Source organism: Ceratosolen solmsi, unplaced genomic scaffold (genome assembly GCF_000503995.2).
Source record: "Ceratosolen solmsi marchali unplaced genomic scaffold, CerSol_1.0 scaffold7, whole genome shotgun sequence".
NCBI classification, from domain to species: Eukaryota; Metazoa; Arthropoda; class Insecta; order Hymenoptera; family Agaonidae; genus Ceratosolen; species Ceratosolen solmsi.
In genome coordinates this window covers 5,344,111-5,364,774 of record NW_011948413.1, presented here as the reverse complement: position 1 = coordinate 5,364,774, position 20,664 = coordinate 5,344,111, and the positions used below count along the sequence as shown (strand labels likewise).

General features: G+C 41.6%; 1 protein-coding gene across 1 annotated transcript in view; it reads right to left on the bottom strand.

The window, feature by feature from the left end:
• Positions 1-718: 718 nt before the first annotated feature.
• The window catches only part of LOC105367386 (signal-induced proliferation-associated 1-like protein 1), a 104,215-nt gene continuing 84,269 nt past the window's right edge, over positions 719-20,664 (bottom strand). Inside the window, exons 2-16 of the mRNA XM_011506080.1 lie at positions 15,480-15,687; positions 13,268-13,410; positions 12,244-12,697; positions 10,328-10,871; positions 10,085-10,191; positions 9,637-9,848; positions 8,737-9,085; positions 7,874-8,108; positions 6,991-7,365; positions 6,405-6,671; positions 5,395-5,801; positions 4,743-5,256; positions 4,034-4,501; positions 1,647-1,844; positions 719-1,408 (exon numbers count right to left, since the gene is read on the bottom strand). Coding sequence (XP_011504382.1) covers positions 1,213-1,408; positions 1,647-1,844; positions 4,034-4,501; positions 4,743-5,256; positions 5,395-5,801; positions 6,405-6,671; positions 6,991-7,365; positions 7,874-8,108; positions 8,737-9,085; positions 9,637-9,848; positions 10,085-10,191; positions 10,328-10,871; positions 12,244-12,697; positions 13,268-13,410; positions 15,480-15,678 — 4,668 coding nt within the window. The 5' untranslated portion in view covers positions 15,679-15,687 and the 3' untranslated portion in view covers positions 719-1,212. The remainder of the gene's footprint in view (positions 1,409-1,646; positions 1,845-4,033; positions 4,502-4,742; positions 5,257-5,394; positions 5,802-6,404; positions 6,672-6,990; positions 7,366-7,873; positions 8,109-8,736; positions 9,086-9,636; positions 9,849-10,084; positions 10,192-10,327; positions 10,872-12,243; positions 12,698-13,267; positions 13,411-15,479; positions 15,688-20,664) is intronic.

Sequence of the window (20,664 nt, the reverse complement as noted above, 5' to 3'; positions counted from 1 at the left end):
AAAATCGAGCATTTACCTATTAAGCTTTCATAAATTACGAATAGCTTTACTTTGAACAATAACAGTTTATTATTAACTATTTATTAGCCCAAAGAGAACGTAATGATGGTGGAGCAGGTGTTTGTAAGTGATTATGTAGTGGTATTGCAGGTATGATGGGGTGTTTTCGTAGATGCCGAACCTTTCGTAATTTATGTTTCCGGTGTTGTTAGGTGATGATGATAATCACTGGTAGCAAGGGTGGATCAATGCTAATGTCCTCGAGTTTCATTTAATTTTTCATTTAATCGTTAATTATGAGATTATAATTATGTTTTATTCTAATAGATCTTTATTTTGTTTGAATTTGCATGTTAAGCTGGTAAGGAGAACATTTGTAGAACAAGTGAAATTAAATACAAGTTTCGTGAGATAATTTTGTCATCACAAAAAACACTTAGCTGCAACATAATACGAACGTGTAATCGAGTAATTATTAATCTTGAATTGAAAAAATTGTGTTGAGATCAAATGCCGTTGCATCTCCCGATTAAAATAAATATGATCGATAAGTCGCGTTCGTACAAATCGCTAAAATATGATTTATGCGATTGATTGCGGTGACTTAAGCAGCTTGTCGTCATAGTTTTCAATGTAAAGTCGTAGAACTTTTTTTGGAAGACTCATTCCAGAATATTGATATTGCGACGGGTCCTTACACCCTTGCACCCTTCTTTAATTTTTTATTCGTTCCTCTACTACATGATCATAATATTTAACAGCGAGCAATTACGCATATACAATGATACAAGGAGAAATGACATTAATACTGCATTCGCGCGCTATCAAAGAAATTTTAAAACAAACGTTTGTCTTTATATCAACATAAAATAAAATACATAGGACCAGTTTCATAACGTAATAGCGGATGAAATTAATACGGTCGAAGAACAACAATGGAGGAGGATTTCATCCCAAGTAATTACAAAATCTACTTACAACGTAAACGCAATGTAAGTAATGAAAAACAAAATGGTCGCAAAAAAAAAAAACGACAAAAATACAAGTTTACATTAATCTTAAGATATACGGCATCAAGTTTGATTACAAAAATACTTGGAATTATTGATATAATAAGGGCGACAATTCCGTTAGACCATCGGCTGGTCTTTCATGTTTTGCTGAAAAAGTCGACGGTCGAAGTAATGCTAAATAATGCAAGGGAGCTTCTAATTAATGATAGTAGATCATGAACCATTCGGTGAAGCGTTTGATGTGTTGGGTCGCCGCGTGATTTTCGTCCTGCAATCGACGATTCTCATCCCTGAGACGGCGAACCTCGTCCTCCAATGAGAGTCGGCGGCGCGTTTCGCGCGCTGCGCGCATCTCGAGACTCGACAGGTGACTCTGTAGGTCTGTGACCGAGGTTCTACGGCATGCGATAAGAATTTCTTTTTTATAATATCAGTCGGGAAGAGGATTGAAGAACGCTAGTCGTGCGGCTTGTTATATTAATCGATCCTTGTTCATTGCTATACAGGCAAAGGAATAATTGCACAAGGGTACATCGATTGCTTTATGTGCTTTCGCGATAAATACTTTTTTTTCTTATTATTTTTCTTTTTTATTCTTTTTGTTTTATGGATGACAATAAAATAATAACTTACGGAATTATCTTAAGCCCTTCCATAAGTCTCTCTTCCGACCACTCCTGATTGTGCTTGGACGTTCTATTATTCATGTCATCTTGATGATTTGTGATCCAAGAGTCGGCATCTATCTCGGGTGAACTTTTTATGTCTTTATTAATCACGTTACCCTGAGGCTTCATTTGTTGGGGTGTTTTTGTTACTCGTGGGGATAGTCTGGAATGTTTTTTTTAATAGTTAGCAATGCAAGTAATGTTTAACAAAGGATTGAGAAGATTTAAAAAGAAATTAATCGCGATATTTTTTTTTTTTTTTTTTTTTTTTCTTAAACATAAATAATGCTTTAATAAAGTAATTAAATTACATTTTGAGTATTTAAATATTTTTGTCAATGCGTTGCTCGTTTTATAGTATATAAAAAAAAAAAAAAAAATTTTCTCTCTCTTTTTGGCTCTTTTAATTCAATTGTACAATTATTGATTAATTTTTCGGATGAGACTGATGAAAAATGGAGCGGTTGGGTAGGAAGGAATCATGGCGTTTTTTGCCAATTGGGATTTTGACGATCAACAAGAGATCAATAAAATGCATATTTATGACATATACTACCCTTTTTTTCAGTAAACTTTATTTAATAATACAAGTATTAAGTCGTACAACCATTCAAAATTTCGAAACATGGAAACTTAAATAAAAACTGTTACTCAAAGTGGTTTAGTGGCGCCATCTAGTGAAAATGTTATCAAAACAAAAGCCTACCTCGAGCCAGTTATGATAAAAAAAAATGTCATTGGTGGTGCTCCGAAGAAATAAAATTTAATTTGAAATACGTAAACATAAAATTAAAATTAAGAGTAAGATTGAAATCGTTAAAAAAAGAATATTAAACAAAAATAAGACGCTTAAACATTTAGATAACTAAAATTAACAAATTGTATAGTGTCTAGTTGAATTCAATAATTAAAATTAACTTTAAATATTGCTCATATAATGGCTTCATTTCATTTTGTTTGCTTAATTATACAATAAATATAAATACAATTTCTTAATTTTATTTGTAAAAATAAGAGCGTTGGAAATTAATCATTTTATTACAAGAGAGAGAGAGAGAGAGAGAGAGAGAGAGAGAGAGAGAGAGAGAGTGTGTGTGTGTGTATGCGTCTAAATAAGATCACGAAATGTAATTTTCTTCAGACATTGTATCATCAAACACAAAAGTATGAAAAATCAAGAGAAAAAGTTTCATAAGAAATATTTTATATGAATGTATCACGAGTTGCGGCTTTCTTTTCGCGTAAAAAAAAAATTATGTAAAATTAATTTACTACTTTCATGATTGATTGATAAATTATTTCAAAGACATTGTCGAAGAATCTCCACCGATTTTTATTAAATTATTTACTTATGTTATTTAAATGGAATAACTTGAAATTAAACCGAGTAAAAATGTCTTTACGAGACGTGTCAAGGAATATTGTGAATTTTATGTTAACGTTAATGAATTAATTACGCCTTTAATATTAATAATGAGTTACAACTAAACTTTTTGTTAATACATTATCGTGAAAATCAAATAAAACGTTATAAATGCAGTGAATAAGCTTTGATAAAATTATAGGTAAGTTTACGAAATGTTAATACTAAATATTATTGTTCAATTGACTAATTCAAAAGAAAATTGAAATTGAAATTGAAAATCCTAAAAAAAAAGGAAGAAAATAAAAAATGATAATGAATAGTAAAACTATGTCTAGCGCCGATTTTTTTTTTTGTTTTTTTTTTTTGTTTTGTTTTAAATCTTACATCAGCAGAATAATCAATCCAATAATATTAATACGTACAAGTATTTTGTCGATTACAAAAATAATGGTCCTGGAATACACATTCTCACATGGAGACGAAGCACATGTGATTATGTCTCAACGAAATGAAAGATTTGCCAAAACAAAACAAAAAAATAATTATACATATATATATATATATATATATATATATATATATATATATATAACCCGATTAGTCAAACAATACTTTATAATTCGAAAATCGAATGTAGATGTAGATCAGATGCCTACCACATCCTCGCATGCAAACGATTAAGATTCGTAGTTACGGAAGAATTGTTATTCAATGTTACAAACTTCATAAGCCTACACAATGAAAGAAAAAGAAAAAGAAAATTAAAGCGTTAAATTCCATGTCAGCGTTGCTCAAAGTCAGCCGCCTTTAGACAACTTTTAGACCACATTACTTTCCAAAACTTAATCGAATCACGTATCACGTATCAGGTATCAGGTATCAGGTATCACGGGCAAGCAACGCGACAGACAGCCTCATTTCACGCTCGATCGTCGTTAATTCTCCTCAATCCTCGAAGTCTTATCTATGTTTGATAAATTATTTACCTTTCTTCTTTCGTCATTTTGTTTTCACTAGGCGCTGGACTCGATGCCGTGCTGGCATTCGATATAACCGTTGCTGGCCTTGCCATTGTCAAGATTACTTCGGAGCCAGGATTCCCGTTTTCCTGGGAGCCATTCGGCAATACGCTCAAAGTGGAAGCGCTATTCCCGCAAAGATTTTCGCGTGATCTACATCTGTTCTGAATCTCTAGTAAATTATTGTTTACTTTATTCGAAATATTTTGCTTATTCTTCGCGTTCTGATTGATAATTGGAGGATGGCCATCGGCGACTATGTAGTCGGGATTAATGAGCTTCATAAGGTCTTCTTGTAACGTACTGGACGTTAAGTTTGCCGAGTTTCTGTGCGAATTGCGTGCTCCGGACTTGGGCCGGGGACTCTGATTGCGCGATCCCGTGCTCGAAGGCGTCATGTTACCACCAGTGCGATGCTTGTTCGCTCTCCTCAGTCTGTAAGAAACATTGCGATAGGCGATTAACGTCGTCTTAATCGTCAGCGCCTGGGCTACATACACGTATAATAGATTATATAAGTGATCGAGGCTCGGGTGACGGGACGTTTGACGCGCGAGCAAAGGATAGTTTAGAAATATTATTAACAAGGACACGGCGATTGGATTGGCGATTGGATTGGCGATTGGATTGGCGATTGTTAGAGGGTAAGTAAGGGAGGCGAAGGATTCTCTTGTACCTGGGGGAAACATTGCCGGAACCGTTGGATAACTCATCCTCGCTCGGTAAAGTGGAAATGTCGGTGGCGTTGCCGTCGGTTATTCTGACCTCCGGCGGCAAACTTGACGTAAAATCCTTGGGCCTGTACTCGATGCTGACCTTGTGGGGCACGGGCCTTTCGGACATTGTCGTTTTAAGACACGTCACCTTCTCGCCGACTTTAAACTCCTGGGGCTGCTGACCCTCGTGCTCGTCTTTGCGCTCGTTACTCAAATCCATTTGCTGCAGCAGCATATCCGCAGTTTCGTATTTGCTTCGTCGTCTCTCGTAAATGTCCTCGTTTTTGGCCTTATTGTCCTCATAAACGTCGTAGGATTTCGAACCACGATCGACTTTGTTCTCGTTGTGGCCTATCGATAATTGCTCGAATTCTGTGTAGCGTACGAGATTATTATTGCTGCCGGATTTCGGTAGGTTGTAATTGGCATTTTGTACAAGCGGTAGCGAATTCGAGACCGAGAGCTTTTGATGACCTGGTAAATTTGAGAAAATGACAAGGTTACTCGATAGTCGATAGTCGATTTTTTTTTTTTTTATAAAGCAATCGTTCATTGACAATGGTTGGTCGTCGTAGTGATAGTCGTAGTCGTCGTTAATAGGTAAAATTTTACCTTCATTTTTGTGTAGCTCGCGTTGCGAGGCATAAATGTTCTCCTGCTTCGTCTCGTACTTTTCCTTCTGTAGCTTCACGTAGCTCGTCGACACGTGCTCCTGATTACGATTGACGCTCTCGAGCCTCTGATAATTGTCGTGCCTAATGCTCTCTTGGATGGCTCTTGGCGATACGTAATTGCTCTCCTTAAACTCGTGATTGTGCAGATTATTGTGATGCCTTATATTGTCATAGTTCTTGCCAGTGGCGTAGTGCGACTCTTTGTCCTTTTTGGCCGGGCACGAGGAGTTGGCCTTGCAGGGCGTGCCAGCAGCGAGATAATTTTGCCTGGCGGGCAACGGTGGCGGTGTGCCGTCTCGACGATTCGCCGTCGACTCTTGCTCTTGGGTGTCCACGAGCTCGTACCTACCAAATGGGGCCAATGGCGTAAATTAATTTGAGAGGATCGTTTCTCATCGTCGGCATTAAAACGTAAGGCGTTTACGAGCACGAGGGTCAGCAGCCCCAGGAGTTTAAAGTCGGCGAGAAGGTGACGTGTCTTAATACGACAAGGCGTTACAACGGACCAGGAACGCGCACTTGTCGATCAAGTGGGAGCATCATTCTTCTCGCCGATTCTATGAACGATTGTCATCGTAGTCGCAAGAACTACGAGAGCCATATAATTTAAGATGAGAGATCGGCGGGACAAATGTTAAGAGAAAGAAAGAGAAAAGATAAGAAAGGAAAGGAAAAGAAAGACAGAAAAGGGGAGCAAAAGATGATGAAATATTTGCATTGGAGGCGAGTTCGAGATAGCACTCGCACGCAGACATTTCATTTCCCAAGACAGCCTCGATCGTGCGCGCGACTCTAAAATTGATGACTCGGACCTCGAAGAGGTCGCACGGGAGTATCATCGCTCCAGGCGTAGTGCGTGCGCGATTCACGCAAACTCCCAGTGCGTTAACCGTCGTTCAACGATAAGCGGTTTCGTAATAAAGCTATCGTCACGCACGCAACACTCACCATCGATCGTCAGTGCTACTGTGTCCGCTGCTGCTGCTCGTCATGGTACCTTCTATGGGAAACCGCGGATCGTTGAACGATCTCGAGCTTGAGCCCGTTCCATATCCGGAACTGTTACTGGACCGCGGAGGACTAAAAGAGCGATCGTACCTCCTTTGGTGTGGCATGGCGGTCTGCTGGCCCGGCGTATTATCCGGATTAGTAACGTTTTCGTAGTCCCCCTCGTAGTTACTCGACAAATACTGGCAATTTTGGAGAGTGCAGCCTCTGCAAAAGGAAGAACACTTTTATTAGATGCGAGACTGGTGAATCGTCGCCAGCGTCACTACTAGCGGCACTAATTATTTCAAGTTTATGGCTCAAGGACAGAGGGGTAGCAGAATTCGCTGCCTACTTATTCATTAATCGCGGCCGCGTTACGATCGATGGACGGGCAACACCTCGACGAGAGCAAATGGCTTTTCGTTGATGGTGTTGGTGCGTCAATCTGCATTAGTGCGGTGGTGGGACGGGGACGGGGACGGGGAGGTCCAAAAAGGCGTAACGGGTACGCGTGTCCTAATAATGTTAAGGTAAAGCGACTTACCGCCTGGGAGCGCCGTCGTTCGCTGGTGGAATGACCGTGACCGTAACCTGGGCGCTCGTCTTGAGGAGATCGACCATCTGGTCGTGGCTGAGGGTCGACACGGCCACCTTGCAGATCTCGACGAGTCTCGAGCCCTGCCTCAGTCCAGCCTGCCACGAGGATCCCATACTCTCGACCTGCGTCACTACGCCGTCAGGCTGCACGTGAAAGCCCAGCTGCCCAAGGGCGTTCCTCTTGAGGGAGAGCTCCGAGGCCGGAGCGCCCTGGGTGACGGCGCGCAGCCGCGCCACGATCTCCATAAGCTCGTCCCGGTCGCCGTAGTCTCCGCGCACGTGGATCGTTATGCACTCGCCTTGGTGATGGTAGAGCCGCAGGCTGAAATATGCAATGCGTCACTGTCATATTAACGCCTTGAGGGAGATGAGGTTGTGTCCCTCTCTCTCTCTCTCTCTCTCTCTCTCTCGTCTTTCTATCACAGATGCTGGATTGTGAAACAGACGGGGAAAGGAGGTGATCGGGTTGAAGGACGCGTAATCTGCAATGACAGTTGTAGATCGTAGTTTGACGAAGGGTGACGATGCACCACCCATCATCACTCGCGTTGTTAGTGTTAAGATCGTAAATTTTTGGGTCAGAGGATATTTACAAGTGCATAATAGACTTTTAAGGGAAGCTTCGTTATCAGACGCGTCACGAAAGAACAGGATGCGACAAAAAATTTCTAGCCAACGAGCGTAACGGAAAAACTTAGCCATTGAGATGGCAATATCAATCTTAATATAGGGAATGAAATTTCTTTCACGGGCACATCGACCTCTTCAACTAAATAAGACGTCCGTCCATATTAGGCTTAAGCAAGATAAGATTGAACGAGCGTACGTACCTGTTGGTCTGAGCGTGCCATCCCAAGACGCTCATGCAGGGCGTGACGAAGACGATTTGCCTCGAGTGCTCCTCGATCAAGACTATCGTGTCGATGCTTATTCCGAGATAACAATCCGTATTTTGATTGCTGTCCTCGAGAATGACCTGCCAGCAAATTGCGCCACGCTGGGAGGCGTCGCAGGATAGGCGCGGACGGGTCGCCGCTTTTTTCTTACTGCTGAATGACAGCATCGCTGAACGGGGCAATTTTAAAAGGGGATAGAGATGAAATTATTACGACTGTGCTTTGTTGGCTGTATGGGACGAATCGATGATTCGATGTCGGATCACGATCCAAACCCCAATAATGTCTCCAATTTTTTTTTATTTATTTATTTATTTTTTTTAATAGTAAGTTTTAATAGTAAGTTGATTATTATTATTATTATTATTATTATTATTATTATTATTATTATTATTATTATTGGTGCTGGAGTACTATCATTGGATTATTTTGAATCGCATTATTGGGGCAATATTAATTGCCGAATCGTCGAATTCCGAAAGTATTAGTAGCCATGCTAACAAGTTGTAGCTTTTACTTTACTATTTAAGCTCATATATCATATCGAAATTCTTGTCTATAATGATTAATTATTGATATTTAGTGAAAATGGATCGATTAATTCGTGTACAATATCGAAAGAAGCGATAAAAAAAATTTCATTTCATATTATTAATCGATTAGAAAATATATGTTGTAAATATTTATTGATCTCGTAAAAAGGGCCAACGGCCGTTGTAAACTGCCCAAGTGGCGTCGAAACCAATCCCTCGAGAGTAATTGAGACATACAATACAGAAAGGTAAATCGGGACTCACAGAACTTCTGCCCGGTCTCGACGAAGGTCGTGGACGAGTAATTGGTGGCGAGGTCCTTAAGGTACTCCTGTCGTGTGCGCGTTGCCATTGTCGCGAACTTCTCCGAGCGGTGCGCGGCGTTCTCCGCGTTGATGACCTTGGCGAGAATGAAGTCCGCAAAGTGCTTGCCCTTGGGGAACGTGGCACCGGACGGTACCGGGGGCCCGAACACCGGGACCTCCTTGCTGCGCGACACCGAGACACTGTATTGCGTGCTGTCCGTGCAGGGGCTGATGGCCCGCACGATTATGAACACGTGCTGGAACTGCGAGCGTATCCTTCGCGGACTGAAGGGCAGCGCTCCGGGCTCCTAAACAAAACAAGCCAAGAACCTCCTGTGAATGAGTGGGCGATAGAGTTCGGGAGGTTGGGGAGGCTGGGAAGTCGAGAGTTCGGGAGGTCGAGAGGTCGGGAGATCGGAAGGTCGGAATGTCGATAGTGACGAGGGCGGATGACGAGCCGTGGCCGAGTCGGGATCCCCAGCTCGGCCGTACTCACTCACTCTCTCGTCGCCACTCCGAAAAGATTCGAAAGTGTCAGCTCTCGACACTGCGTTACTACACCACTTTCAAGCCAAAGTATGGCCTCTTTCTTTATAATGCAATTGAATTGACGTTAAGAGAGGTCAAGGTGGTGGCAGAGGCCTTCACTCCGTAGCCCGTCTTATCGACCGCTCTTACCGATAATGAAATTTGTAGTTAATTGCGCGGCGGTGAGAAATTTGATCGGTTGGCAGTATGATTTTACATTTAGAAAACGCGCGATAAACAAAACATGCCGAGGCCGATCGTGTGGGTAATTGTGACACCGAGACTGTCGTCGAGCCTCCTTATAATGGATGTACTTATAATGTATTTGTACCTGGAAGACAATGGTGACGATATCGTTGCCGATGTGGCGCTTTCTCAGTAGCTGCTGGCGATTGTTCGGCGTGAATGGAAGCATCGTCGAGACGTGAAAGGTGACTTCGGCTCCTCTGTGAGTGGCAGCGACCGCGTGAGTCCCCGTGGAGTCCGTCCTAGTATCGAGGCCAGCCTTGTAGCCCTCGAATCCTCGTAGTCTTATTCTTTGGCCTGTCGACAGACAACAGATGAGCGAGCGCATTAGCGTAGAAAGGACTTTGGATTTGTGGTGGAGGAGGAGGAGGATGAGGAGGAGGGGCTCGGGGTGGATAGAGTAGCGCTAATTAATGTAGCAATAATCGTCGGGCTTTGTTTGATTAACGATCGTTAAACGATCGATTAACGAGGCTCGATGTTGGGCCCCAAGGCGAGTACATTGCAATGGATATGACAAACGCGATAATTACCAATTGAATCTAAGAATTCGAGAAAGGCTGGACCGGCGTGCTGATTGTTATACATTTCCTCTTCGGTCCTCTGCCCGGCTCTGCAGTAAAGAACACCAACCTTGTACCTGAAACGGACCGAGATAATCATTATCATTGTTGTTGCTATTATTATTATTATTATTATTATTATTATTATTATTATTATTATTATTATTATTATTCATTTATTTATTTATTTATTTATTATAAACGACGGCTCACCTGTTGGATAGACCCTGCTCGTCGAGCCTGGCGAGCGCCTCCTCCGCGGCCGGCGTCCCGAGTCTCAGGCAGTTCATCTGCACCTCGGGGGCGACGAGCTCGAGTATCTCCCTAGTGGGGATCCTGGCCTGCTGTGGTCGCGCACCGGCGAGCGCCTCCTCCGGCACGGAGCCCCGGAGCGTCAGAAGCTCGGAGGTTCTGACGACGATCCTGTACTGTTGGCCATCCCTCCTGATGCTGATGGCCACGGGTCCGAGCTGCTCGTCCATGCCGAACCAATTTTGGTGCTCGCGCCCGAGGAAGTAGCGTCGGTAGTAGTAAGCGCCCTCGTCGATACTCTCGATCGGCAGGGGACGCTTCTGCAGGGGGCAGGTGTGCTTCCAGAGGCTCTCGCTGGCCGCGGGCTCGAGGACGCTTACGCCGTAAGCGAGTACCGGGCGGTGGAGTCCGTTGCCCTGGGTGCGCCGGGTGAGACCGACCTCGCGCTCGCCCTCGCCGCCAGTCTCGTTGCGGAAGAAGGGGCAGGATTCGAGGAGCTCGTTACCTGCACAGCGAACGACATTACTTATTAGTCCTGCTTATTCATTATAATGACTTATCTCTAACACGTGGGGACTATTTGAACTATTTACGGCAACTTGAAATGCCCTCGATTCCCCATCTCGCCCATTACTCCCCTCCAATTAATCAACAAAGAATTGATTGGCCGATAATCATGTTAGATTATTAGTAATAAGGTAATTAGGGTCAAGCACAGTCCTCTGGTATCATCATCAGCATTTTCATCTAAATCCTTACGATACGTTTGCCCTTAATCCCCAATCAAATTATCGTTATAATTTCATGGTTTCTTCGAAAAATGACGCGTTATCGAAATGACTGCGAAAGAAACTGATGATGCGAGCAAGTCTTTATGATGTTGGCTTCGTATTTATGATATTGGCTTAATATTCCCTGACATTTATTGAATTAATTGAATAATTTAAATGACCAATCGCTCGATGAATCGACTCCTGATCCCGTTCACGTAGAAAGTAAATCGTCCAATATGTATTAATTAATCTTGTCCGAGTGGCAATTTTGCTTTCATATAATATCCCCGTTCGATCTAAATTATTTAGCGATATTAGATTTCAAAACAAACTTAAAACTGATGCTCGATTTCACAAGAAAAATTTATGCTAATATACTTGGTTTACCTTGCGCAACGCTCCATCATAAATCTATGAAAACTGACTCTGAATAGCAAGAAATATTCCTGCAGCTCATAGTTATCGTTATGCTTACTTGGATTTAATTGTTAATATTTATAAGATTTTACATTACGATTTTTATCGACTTTTTGAGTAAGTAATGATTAATGTTACGTCTAGACTATACGACGACTAGACAATTGAATTTTCGATTGATTAAAAAAAAATTATTTGATAAAAATCCAGCAATCATTAGTCGATATTTATCTATAATAAAATTTTTTCAGTTAAATAATACGAATTATTTTACGGGTAAGGACAATTTATTCATAGAACTTTATTAAAATTATGTTAAATTGTAATAATAATAATAATAATAATAATAAATAAAAAATAAAAAATAAAAAAAAAGTGAAATTAGAAGAAAAAGATTTGTAATTTTCGTATTAGCAAAATATTAGCAAAGTGAAAAATAACTCTAAATGAATCCACATATTATCGGCTGAAATTAATAAAAAATAAAAATACATATTGCACGATCATGTTTGCCAACTACTTACACAACATTAAGCTCGACTCGTTTGACATAAGAAAGGGATGATTTTTCCGGCCCATAAAGTTGAAAAAGAATTTTCGACAAAGTCGCCCGCTTGAAGTTGGGGCTGATTGGGCCTGACCGATATCACGAATCGAACAGAGCGATCCACGTGTTCATCGACTTACCTTTGCCGTCGCCGGCGTCCTCTTCGGGCGCCTCGTCGGGTGTCGAGGCTCTGAAGGCGCTGGCCGCCGAAGCCCCCGTCGCGGTGTTCCTTCTCCTTGCGAGGAGGATGCCCCGGAGCTTGGCCGCGTAGCCGAGATTCGCGGTGAGGGACTGGCAGTCATAGTGGGCAAAGGCACGCCTCCTATGGCGCTCCTCGACATCGGCCGAGACCACAGGGCTAGTGCACGTCTGCTGTTCCTCGACGGTGGCGGTCGGAGCGAGTGCAGTGGTCGGGCCCTGACCCCGAGTCGGTTTATTGCTACCCCAGAGCCGATTGAGCTTTAGTCGGAGCTTGGGACTGGAGCCGCTCGGACCGCAGACCTCGTCGACGTCAGGCGAATGCAGACCCTCCTGATGATGATGGTGATGATGATGGTGATGATGCTGATGCTGCTGCTGCTGTTGTTGCTGCTGCTGCTGCTGCTGCTGCTGCTGCTGCTGCTGCTGCTGCTGCTGCTGCTGCTGCTGCTGCTGCTGCTGCTGCTGCTGCTGCTGCTGCTGCTGCTGCTGCTGCTGCTGCTGCTGCTGCTGCTGCTGCTGCTGCTGCTGCTGCTGCTGCTGCTGCTGCTGCTGCTGCTGCTGCTGCTGCTGCTGCTGCTGCTGCTGCTGCTGCTGCTGCTGCTGCTGCTGCTGCTGCTGCTGCTGCTGCTGCTGCTGCTGCTGCTGCTGCTGCTGCTGCTGCTGCTGCTGCTGCTGCTGCTGCTGCTGCTGCTGCTGCTGCTGCTGCTGCTGCTGCTGCTGCTGCTGCTGCTGCTGCTGCTGCTGCTGCTGCTGCTGCTGCTGCTGCTGCTGCTGCTGCTGCTGCTGCTGCTGCTGCTGCTGCTGCTGCTGCTGCTGCTGCTGCTGCTGCTGCTGCTGCTGCTGCTGCTGCTGCTGCTGCTGCTGCTGCTGCTGCTGCTGCTGCTGCTGCTGCTGCTGCTGCTGCTGCTGCTGCTGCTGCTGCTGCTGCTGCTGCTGCTGTTGCTGGTGCTGAAGCTGCTGGTGATGGTGATGGTGAGATTGACGCCGCACGAGCAACTCCGAAGCCATGGGACTGCGCATAGTCGTGTCGCCCGGGCGGAAATCCTGCAGCATCGCCAGGAGGTTGTCGTTCATGGACACCGACTGGGCCACCACATCGATACTCCCTGTTTGTAAAATAATACAAGCGGATTGATTGATCGTTGAATCGTAGTCGGGATCTAGGCTTTAGCCAACGATAATCTAACTTTGATTTAGCGATGCTACATGGATGCGCGATATTGGGTTGAGTGAGAATGTGCTATTAGCAATCAATATGGATACGACGGTATTATTGAGATTTTTTGGTAATTCGATGGATGTTATCGGTCGTAATATAATGCCGATAAATAAAAATTTCCAACGTCGCGATCTCGTTCTTATATTTTTGTTAATAAAGTTTCATAATAGCGTCGATAATTCACTTTCAGGGACAAGCGTCGGAGCATGCAAAAGACGCGAAGATGCATTTGTTTTTGATAAAAACAGTACAAACTGAGATTACACGTTATCAATAATAGCAATGTAATTATTTCAATAGTAAAGTAAATAATAAAATAAAATGATTTACTTCCAATACATTGCGAGCATTATCTAAATTAGGTGCAATACATACTTTCTTATCTAATTTTTTTATCTTGATACCTTAAATTTAATTTATTTTTTTTATTTAAATACAGTTTATCTATAGCTGCCGAATTAATGCAAGAACAAACAGAATTGATAAGAATTAAATACACTACGGGTGTTTAATTAATAAATATTTCATAATTTAACTTTGCGTAATAGTAAAGAAAAAAAGAAAAGAAAAAAAAACAAGCATAAAGTTAATAAAAATCATATTTAACGAGCACTACGCTTTATATAAAATATCTTTATAATTTAACATAGCGATGTGGAATTATTTGCCTATCGAAGCTATAATATTAATATAAACGCTTAAATGGAAGTAAAAAATCTACATATAAATAATTTATTTATGCGAAACTTTCATGCTCATTTTGTGCTGATTATCTTACCAAATACTACTCCTTCTGACGTAATAGTATGCAAGATAATTATGTAAAAAAGAAATATACTAATTAAAACTTTAGCCAGGAATGGAAATTTGATTTTGTTAAATTATCGGATGGAACACGTTATAAAAATATTTATGTGTGTATGTATAAAAGTCATTGTTATAACAATGGCAGTGATAAGAATATTACTCTTGATGAAAACAGTTTCGTCAATGAAATTAAATATAAAAGGGTTTATTATGGATGGACAATGTAATGTACCATTGTTTTTGCTGAAATAAATGACGAATTTTCATTCCTACTTCTTAAATTTATTTCTTATTTCCCCCCCCCCCTCTAATTTATAAAAATAACCGCGAAAGACTCGTCGACAATTACCGTGTCGACTTAAAATACATAATTCACGCTAAATGCAACGATCAATTATTGGTGTGAAATTATTTTTAAAACGTAATTGCGATCGAATGTTACGAAATCGCAAGGCTTTGGCATGCTTTTAAACTAGTTTCGACATGGTAATTTGTATGTGTGATATAGTGATGAGAAATTTTGCGATGGCCTCAGCAGGCAACAATATATTCGGTCGCAGCAGAAGTAAGAAAAATAGTTGGAGCAATTTACCCAGTCTTTATCACTGAAACGAAACACAGTAATATTTACAAGCCTTGTCAGTGTAATAAGCGAATAACGTAATTACGAAATCTCGCGATTCGCGAATTCATACGAGCTTGTCTACATACAAAAATAAGTGCTTGAACATTCCGATGAATAATACAAGAGCGACTGACTTATCTCGATGCCTATCGAAACGGATATGGAAAAGGCAAAGGTTGCATCGAGCGTCTCTTAATTCCCGGCACATATTAATCGAATAATTTCATTCCCCGTCTAATCTGAAATTTCGATATGACGGCTCTCCTCTGTTGTCCAGTCGTTAAATATCCTCCTCCCATTGTCTTTTTCCATTGTGCTTGTTCTCGCGGGGCTCAATAATCCCGAGCGTAACGCACCAAGACAACCACACACAGCCCCGTTCTCCAAAACAATGTGTTGGAAAATTCAGAGCCGATGGATAGTCGTCGTTCGGAGCTGCGGACGACGCGACCGGATACTTTAGAGGCAAATATGCTCGTGCGGGCGCGTGTGCGCGTGTGCGCGCGGCTGAGTTTCATACGTACCATGGGAGCCATATTCCCGGCGTAGTGGAGTCTCCGGGACTCGCGAGCTCGGATCCGGACTGTGAGGCAGCTCGAGGCTCGAGTTGGAGCGATGTAGGGCCAGGCTGCGACCAACGCGGCTTCCGGGTCCTACGACTCCGCCACTACCGCCGCCGCCTCCGCCCCCACTGCCACCGTTAGATGATAAGCTCGCGATCATCTCGTCATTCTAAAAGCAAATGAGTAATCGTGATGATTTATCGAATCTTGCTTCTCTGATACTCACGGATAGTGAGTTTCTTCATCGTTTTTCACTACACCAGAGGAATTAAAATATATGTTTGTGTGCGCGCGCGCGTGTGTCTTTAATTGTACGTGAATTATCATCTATTACGGAAACGCCAACGAGAGTACAAACAGTATGAAATAAAACTTTGTTGTTGTTGTTGTTGTTGTTGTTGTTGTTATGAGTTAATATCGAATGAGAAAACTTAATAATATTCGTTTAAGTAAATTTTTATTCATTGTTCTTGTAAATTGAGGGTGTTTGATACGGCAGGCAAAGGGTCTTTAAAAGAAAATCAAGCTGAATTCGAAACGTTACATATATTTTTATCATTAAATAAAGTACTTTTCAATACTTTCTGTCATAACAATATAATATTAGTTTTTATTGCATAATATTTTTCACATCCAATGAAATTCATAATTGAAATTCATTAGAAGAAGTAACAAAAATGTTGTCGAATATTTATTTCTCTAATCATATAAGCAAACTTTACAAGAGTCTTTTTCCTCTTCTTCTCAGAATTTCGATTTTTCGCCTTTCGACTCGTGAATTTTCAATGTCCGGATATTTTGGGGCTTTTATTACTTGGTCGGTTGAGACATTCGATCGCTTCGAATATTACACAAATGTAGGGACAGTTTGGATTCTTCATTGGTCGGATGATCAGCATCACCCACCCTATGTCGGCATTTATAGAGATTCTCACAATTTTAACATTAACGCTGGCCTTTTGGATTATTGAATTTTTTTGATTCGTAATTGGTATAGAAGACTATTTCATTTTTACTTGCATAAATATTTAATGTCTTTAATATCAAGAATAATTTTAAACGGCACGTAAATTAGTTTATATGAAGCCATGCTAATGTAAACTAGAGACAAATCAAATGGTAGAGCAATTAAATATTTTTATAATTAAATTATATTTATAGAGTCAATCAATCAATTGATTATGTAATGATATTATGTCTGCAGTTATTTCTTGATGTTGATTCATAAGTAAAACAGAGCCGGACCAATCATAAATTTATATTCCAAATTCAATTCGCGTGATACGTGAAATTTCTTTCAAATAAATTTTCATCCGCCGCGTTCAAATCACAATTGAACAAGTACCGCATACTTAGAATTGCTAATAGTATTTGTATTTGAGTAGATTAGGCATCTTATCGAATGAGTCAGAGATCGATACTATCGGCAGCTTGGCTAAAATAAAAATAATTTTCTGTATTTATCAAGACGCCGGACCTGCGTAATAAAAAATGTATGATTAATTTTTTTAAGACTTTAAAAATTAGTGCGATTAATGATAATGTTAATTTTCATATTCTCGAATGTATCGTTAAGGGGAAACGGACACCGACTTTCTTGCGAAAAGACGGAGGAAAAAACGAAAAGCTGGAGTTCTTAGCTCGCTGTTGAAAATACATATGTAGCTACATAAAAGTGAAAGGCAAATCTTGATCAATGTACAAGTCATGCGCGTATTAAATAATTTACTCGAACGCAATAAATATTATATTAAGGAAATGGAGGGATTAGGAAAAAGTATCGTGTATGACGAAAATTCAAGAGCCCGGGAATAGTGAAGGTAGTGCTCTCTCGTATCATCTCGAGTTTCGTATTTAAGTGGATTTAATTAAGCAGGGTAGGGTCCTTCCACTCGCTTTGTAATCGCAAAAGTGAAAAACACGAAAGCGCGTGCTCGTACGTCTATACGTGAAAGAGGGACGGGAGAGAGAGAGAGAGAGAGAGAGAGAGAGAGAGAGAGAGAGCGAATTTGAATGACAGGTGCGTCCTTTCGTGTAGGATGAAAACACGCAAGGGCTGGACGAAAAAAAGACAGAGAGTAAACAGGAGGCGAGGAAAGAGGACGCAAAAAAAAAAAGGCGCGATGTATGATGGCAAATTCATTCGTTCGGAGGTAGTGACTGTTCTTGTTCCCCCCTTCCATGCCCCTAGCGCTCCTTCTCCATTTAGCACGCTGGGAATTTCCTTTCCTCGCCCGCCCCTCTGCTTTCTTTCCGCGTAATTACGAATGGCTTTTCATTACGGGGGCCGAGGCGACGACGAGGTTCGACATCCGCGACTACGCCCAATGCACATTAAAACCATACGTGTATGTAGCAATGCAACATGTTAAGGTGGAACGGGGTAAGGACCGGCGTTTGCGTCATCGGTGAAGTTAAAGGCGAACTGAATACGTTTAATTGAATATTGTCGAGCGCTTCGACGAGGAGTTACCGAGCCCGGCCATTATTATCCATTATTTCCATTGCAAGCTCACTCGCTGCCACGGAATTGTTATTAATAATGCGCGCGTCGCATGTGCCGGTCAATGATAGCCTGGGCCGGGGTTTCGAGAAGGAGAGCCAAGTTTTCTGTAAATATTCATTCTTATGTGAGTTTCAACCAACTACTTTGTTTTGCGCTGTTTACTCTTTAATTCTTTCTCGCGCCTCGGTCATTATTAAAGCTTTTATTCCGTCTTTTCCTTTTCTCGGAACAATTATTACTCCCCGTCAATCATTGTCCCCGCTATAGATATGCCTTTGTCTAAATATATTTTACCTTTGTCGATGCGCTAAATTAAAACATGCCACTATATTTCATTATACAATTGAAATAATGTATCTTATTATTTTGTATTAATTAATTGGCCTTAGTTTCGTTAAATATACCATGTGTTTATCTCTCTCGCTTGTTTATCATCCGCACTTGACCGTAATATCCTGCTCAATAATTTGAAATATCAGAGAGTTTCGATATATATATATATATATATATATATATACATATATGGATTAGCGGGTAGTTTTATGATTTCATGGCAGGTATATCATCGGAGAATATATAATGCATAATGCGTGTGTGGTATTTGGTATTGATTTCAAGTTGCGGCCGACGTATTGTACAGTATGGAAAAAAGTTTGATTGATGGTAAGCAATTTGCGTGAGATAACAAAAGAAAAAATTTTGTAATTCTGTAATTTTGAAAAAAGGATTGAAATTTCAAAATTTTGACCGAACGTCCGAATATTCTCGTGCTAAGCTTTCTTAAATTCACCACGTTGTCTGGACGAAAAAAAGTAGTATTGCCTTCAAGATCGACAACGACAATATTAATTGCCCAGCTGAATGTAGGGAGGAGGAGGAGGGGACGGATAAACCCTCGATTAAGTCCGACTAGAACTGTATATAAATAGGTGCGTAAAATAAAGCGAGAGAGAATGATAAACAGAGGAATAATGAAAATAGAATGTACACAAAATAGGTGGCTATTATTGCGGCGAAAATAATAAATGTGCGAAAAAGCGACGGTTTGGGGAGAGACGGAGGGTTCCGGCGAGTGATGGGATGAAGCGCGGCTGGTGAGGGGGTGGTTGTCGCGTAGGGTAGGGTGAGACAACACATCCGCATAGCTGGGGAACGCAGGCTTATTGCTGGCATCCGATGTAGGCCGGAGGAAGGAAGGCGGCACGGCACTGCTGCTGCTACTGTTGCTGGCGCCGTCTGGCCTCGCTTCTGAGATCACGTTAATTAACTTGGCTCGAGTCACAGGGGCCAGCTGCCGAGAGTGGACGACGAGTCCGGTGTGCGTGTTGCCCGGTAGCCGTTCGTCCTCGACTCTCCCCTAGCCCCTACGCACAACACCCAGTCCCACCAGCGCCGCCGTCGCCATCGCGCCCCAGCCAAACTTAGCAACGCTTTATTTACGCGCCATGTACCTCTTCCTCCTTTGCTTCTGAACCCCACCCCACTCTCCCTCGGCCCTCCCTTCATCCCACCAACATTGTCGCGCCTGCCGCCATTCGACTTTTTTTTTAATGGAAAATTGACCCGCCTTTGAGTTTGCTTACGAGCATTGACGCGCCATTGATGTCGAATGAGAGTGAATTCGGGAACGATCTAATTGCCCCACGTTCTTTTGGAAATGGCGAGATGCTCGTTCTCTCCTTTATTATTGGACAAGGGCGTGAGCCACTACGGGAATTTAATGGCTGGGCAAACTTAAAAATCTTTTGGTATTTGTTGGCGTTGGGGCAACGATTTAATCGCCGGTTAGCCTGTAGACTTTCGAGGGGTAATTTTGAATTTCGTAGCCGCAGTTAAGAAAGATGCACGATAAGTACGAATTTAATATGTAAGTACGGAATATGTAAGTACTAAGTACGGAAACTAATAAGGCCACGATTACGTTTATTCACGCCTTGTATAGTGCTAATGTACATACATATGCCGATACAAAATAAAAAACAAAACAAAAAACAAAAACAAAACAAACAAAAAAATGCTTGGGCAGCGTCTATCCTTCAAGCTATTCACAATACAATTACATTTGAATTTTTTCACTTTATCACACGTTTACCGTTGCACATTAATCGATTCTTTCTTATCTTTGCGTTTTCTCTCTTTGGCCCTTTTCTTTCATTCGTCTTTTTGATCAATATCTTTTACAATAAAAATTTTACTTTCAAGCCTGACTAATAAATGCCTAATTGAAGTCCTGTGCACATCAATTTACGGGCATTTAATGGAGCGTCTAATATTGATTTTCGCTATACAATCTACCGCAATGGACGTACGAGTAGCACTCGTTAAAAATTTTTTTAATTAAAAGCTCTTTTCGTTTTTACGTCTAAATTCGTGGATTAATACAGTACATTGAAGTGCCAATTTACACGGCAAGGCATTAAAATATTAAAAGATATTACGTCTGTACATTGTAAGAATAATTTACAAACAACGATCGATTACGACTTTAAGCTACGATATCACTTTGAAACCGATGGCTCATTCGTTTAATTGATATGTTTTCCGAACGTTCTCTATAATTATATAGTATTAGAGGGGCCTAGTGAATTCGAGATTTACGAATGATCGATGACCACGAACGGGGGAGGGGGGGGGGGGAAG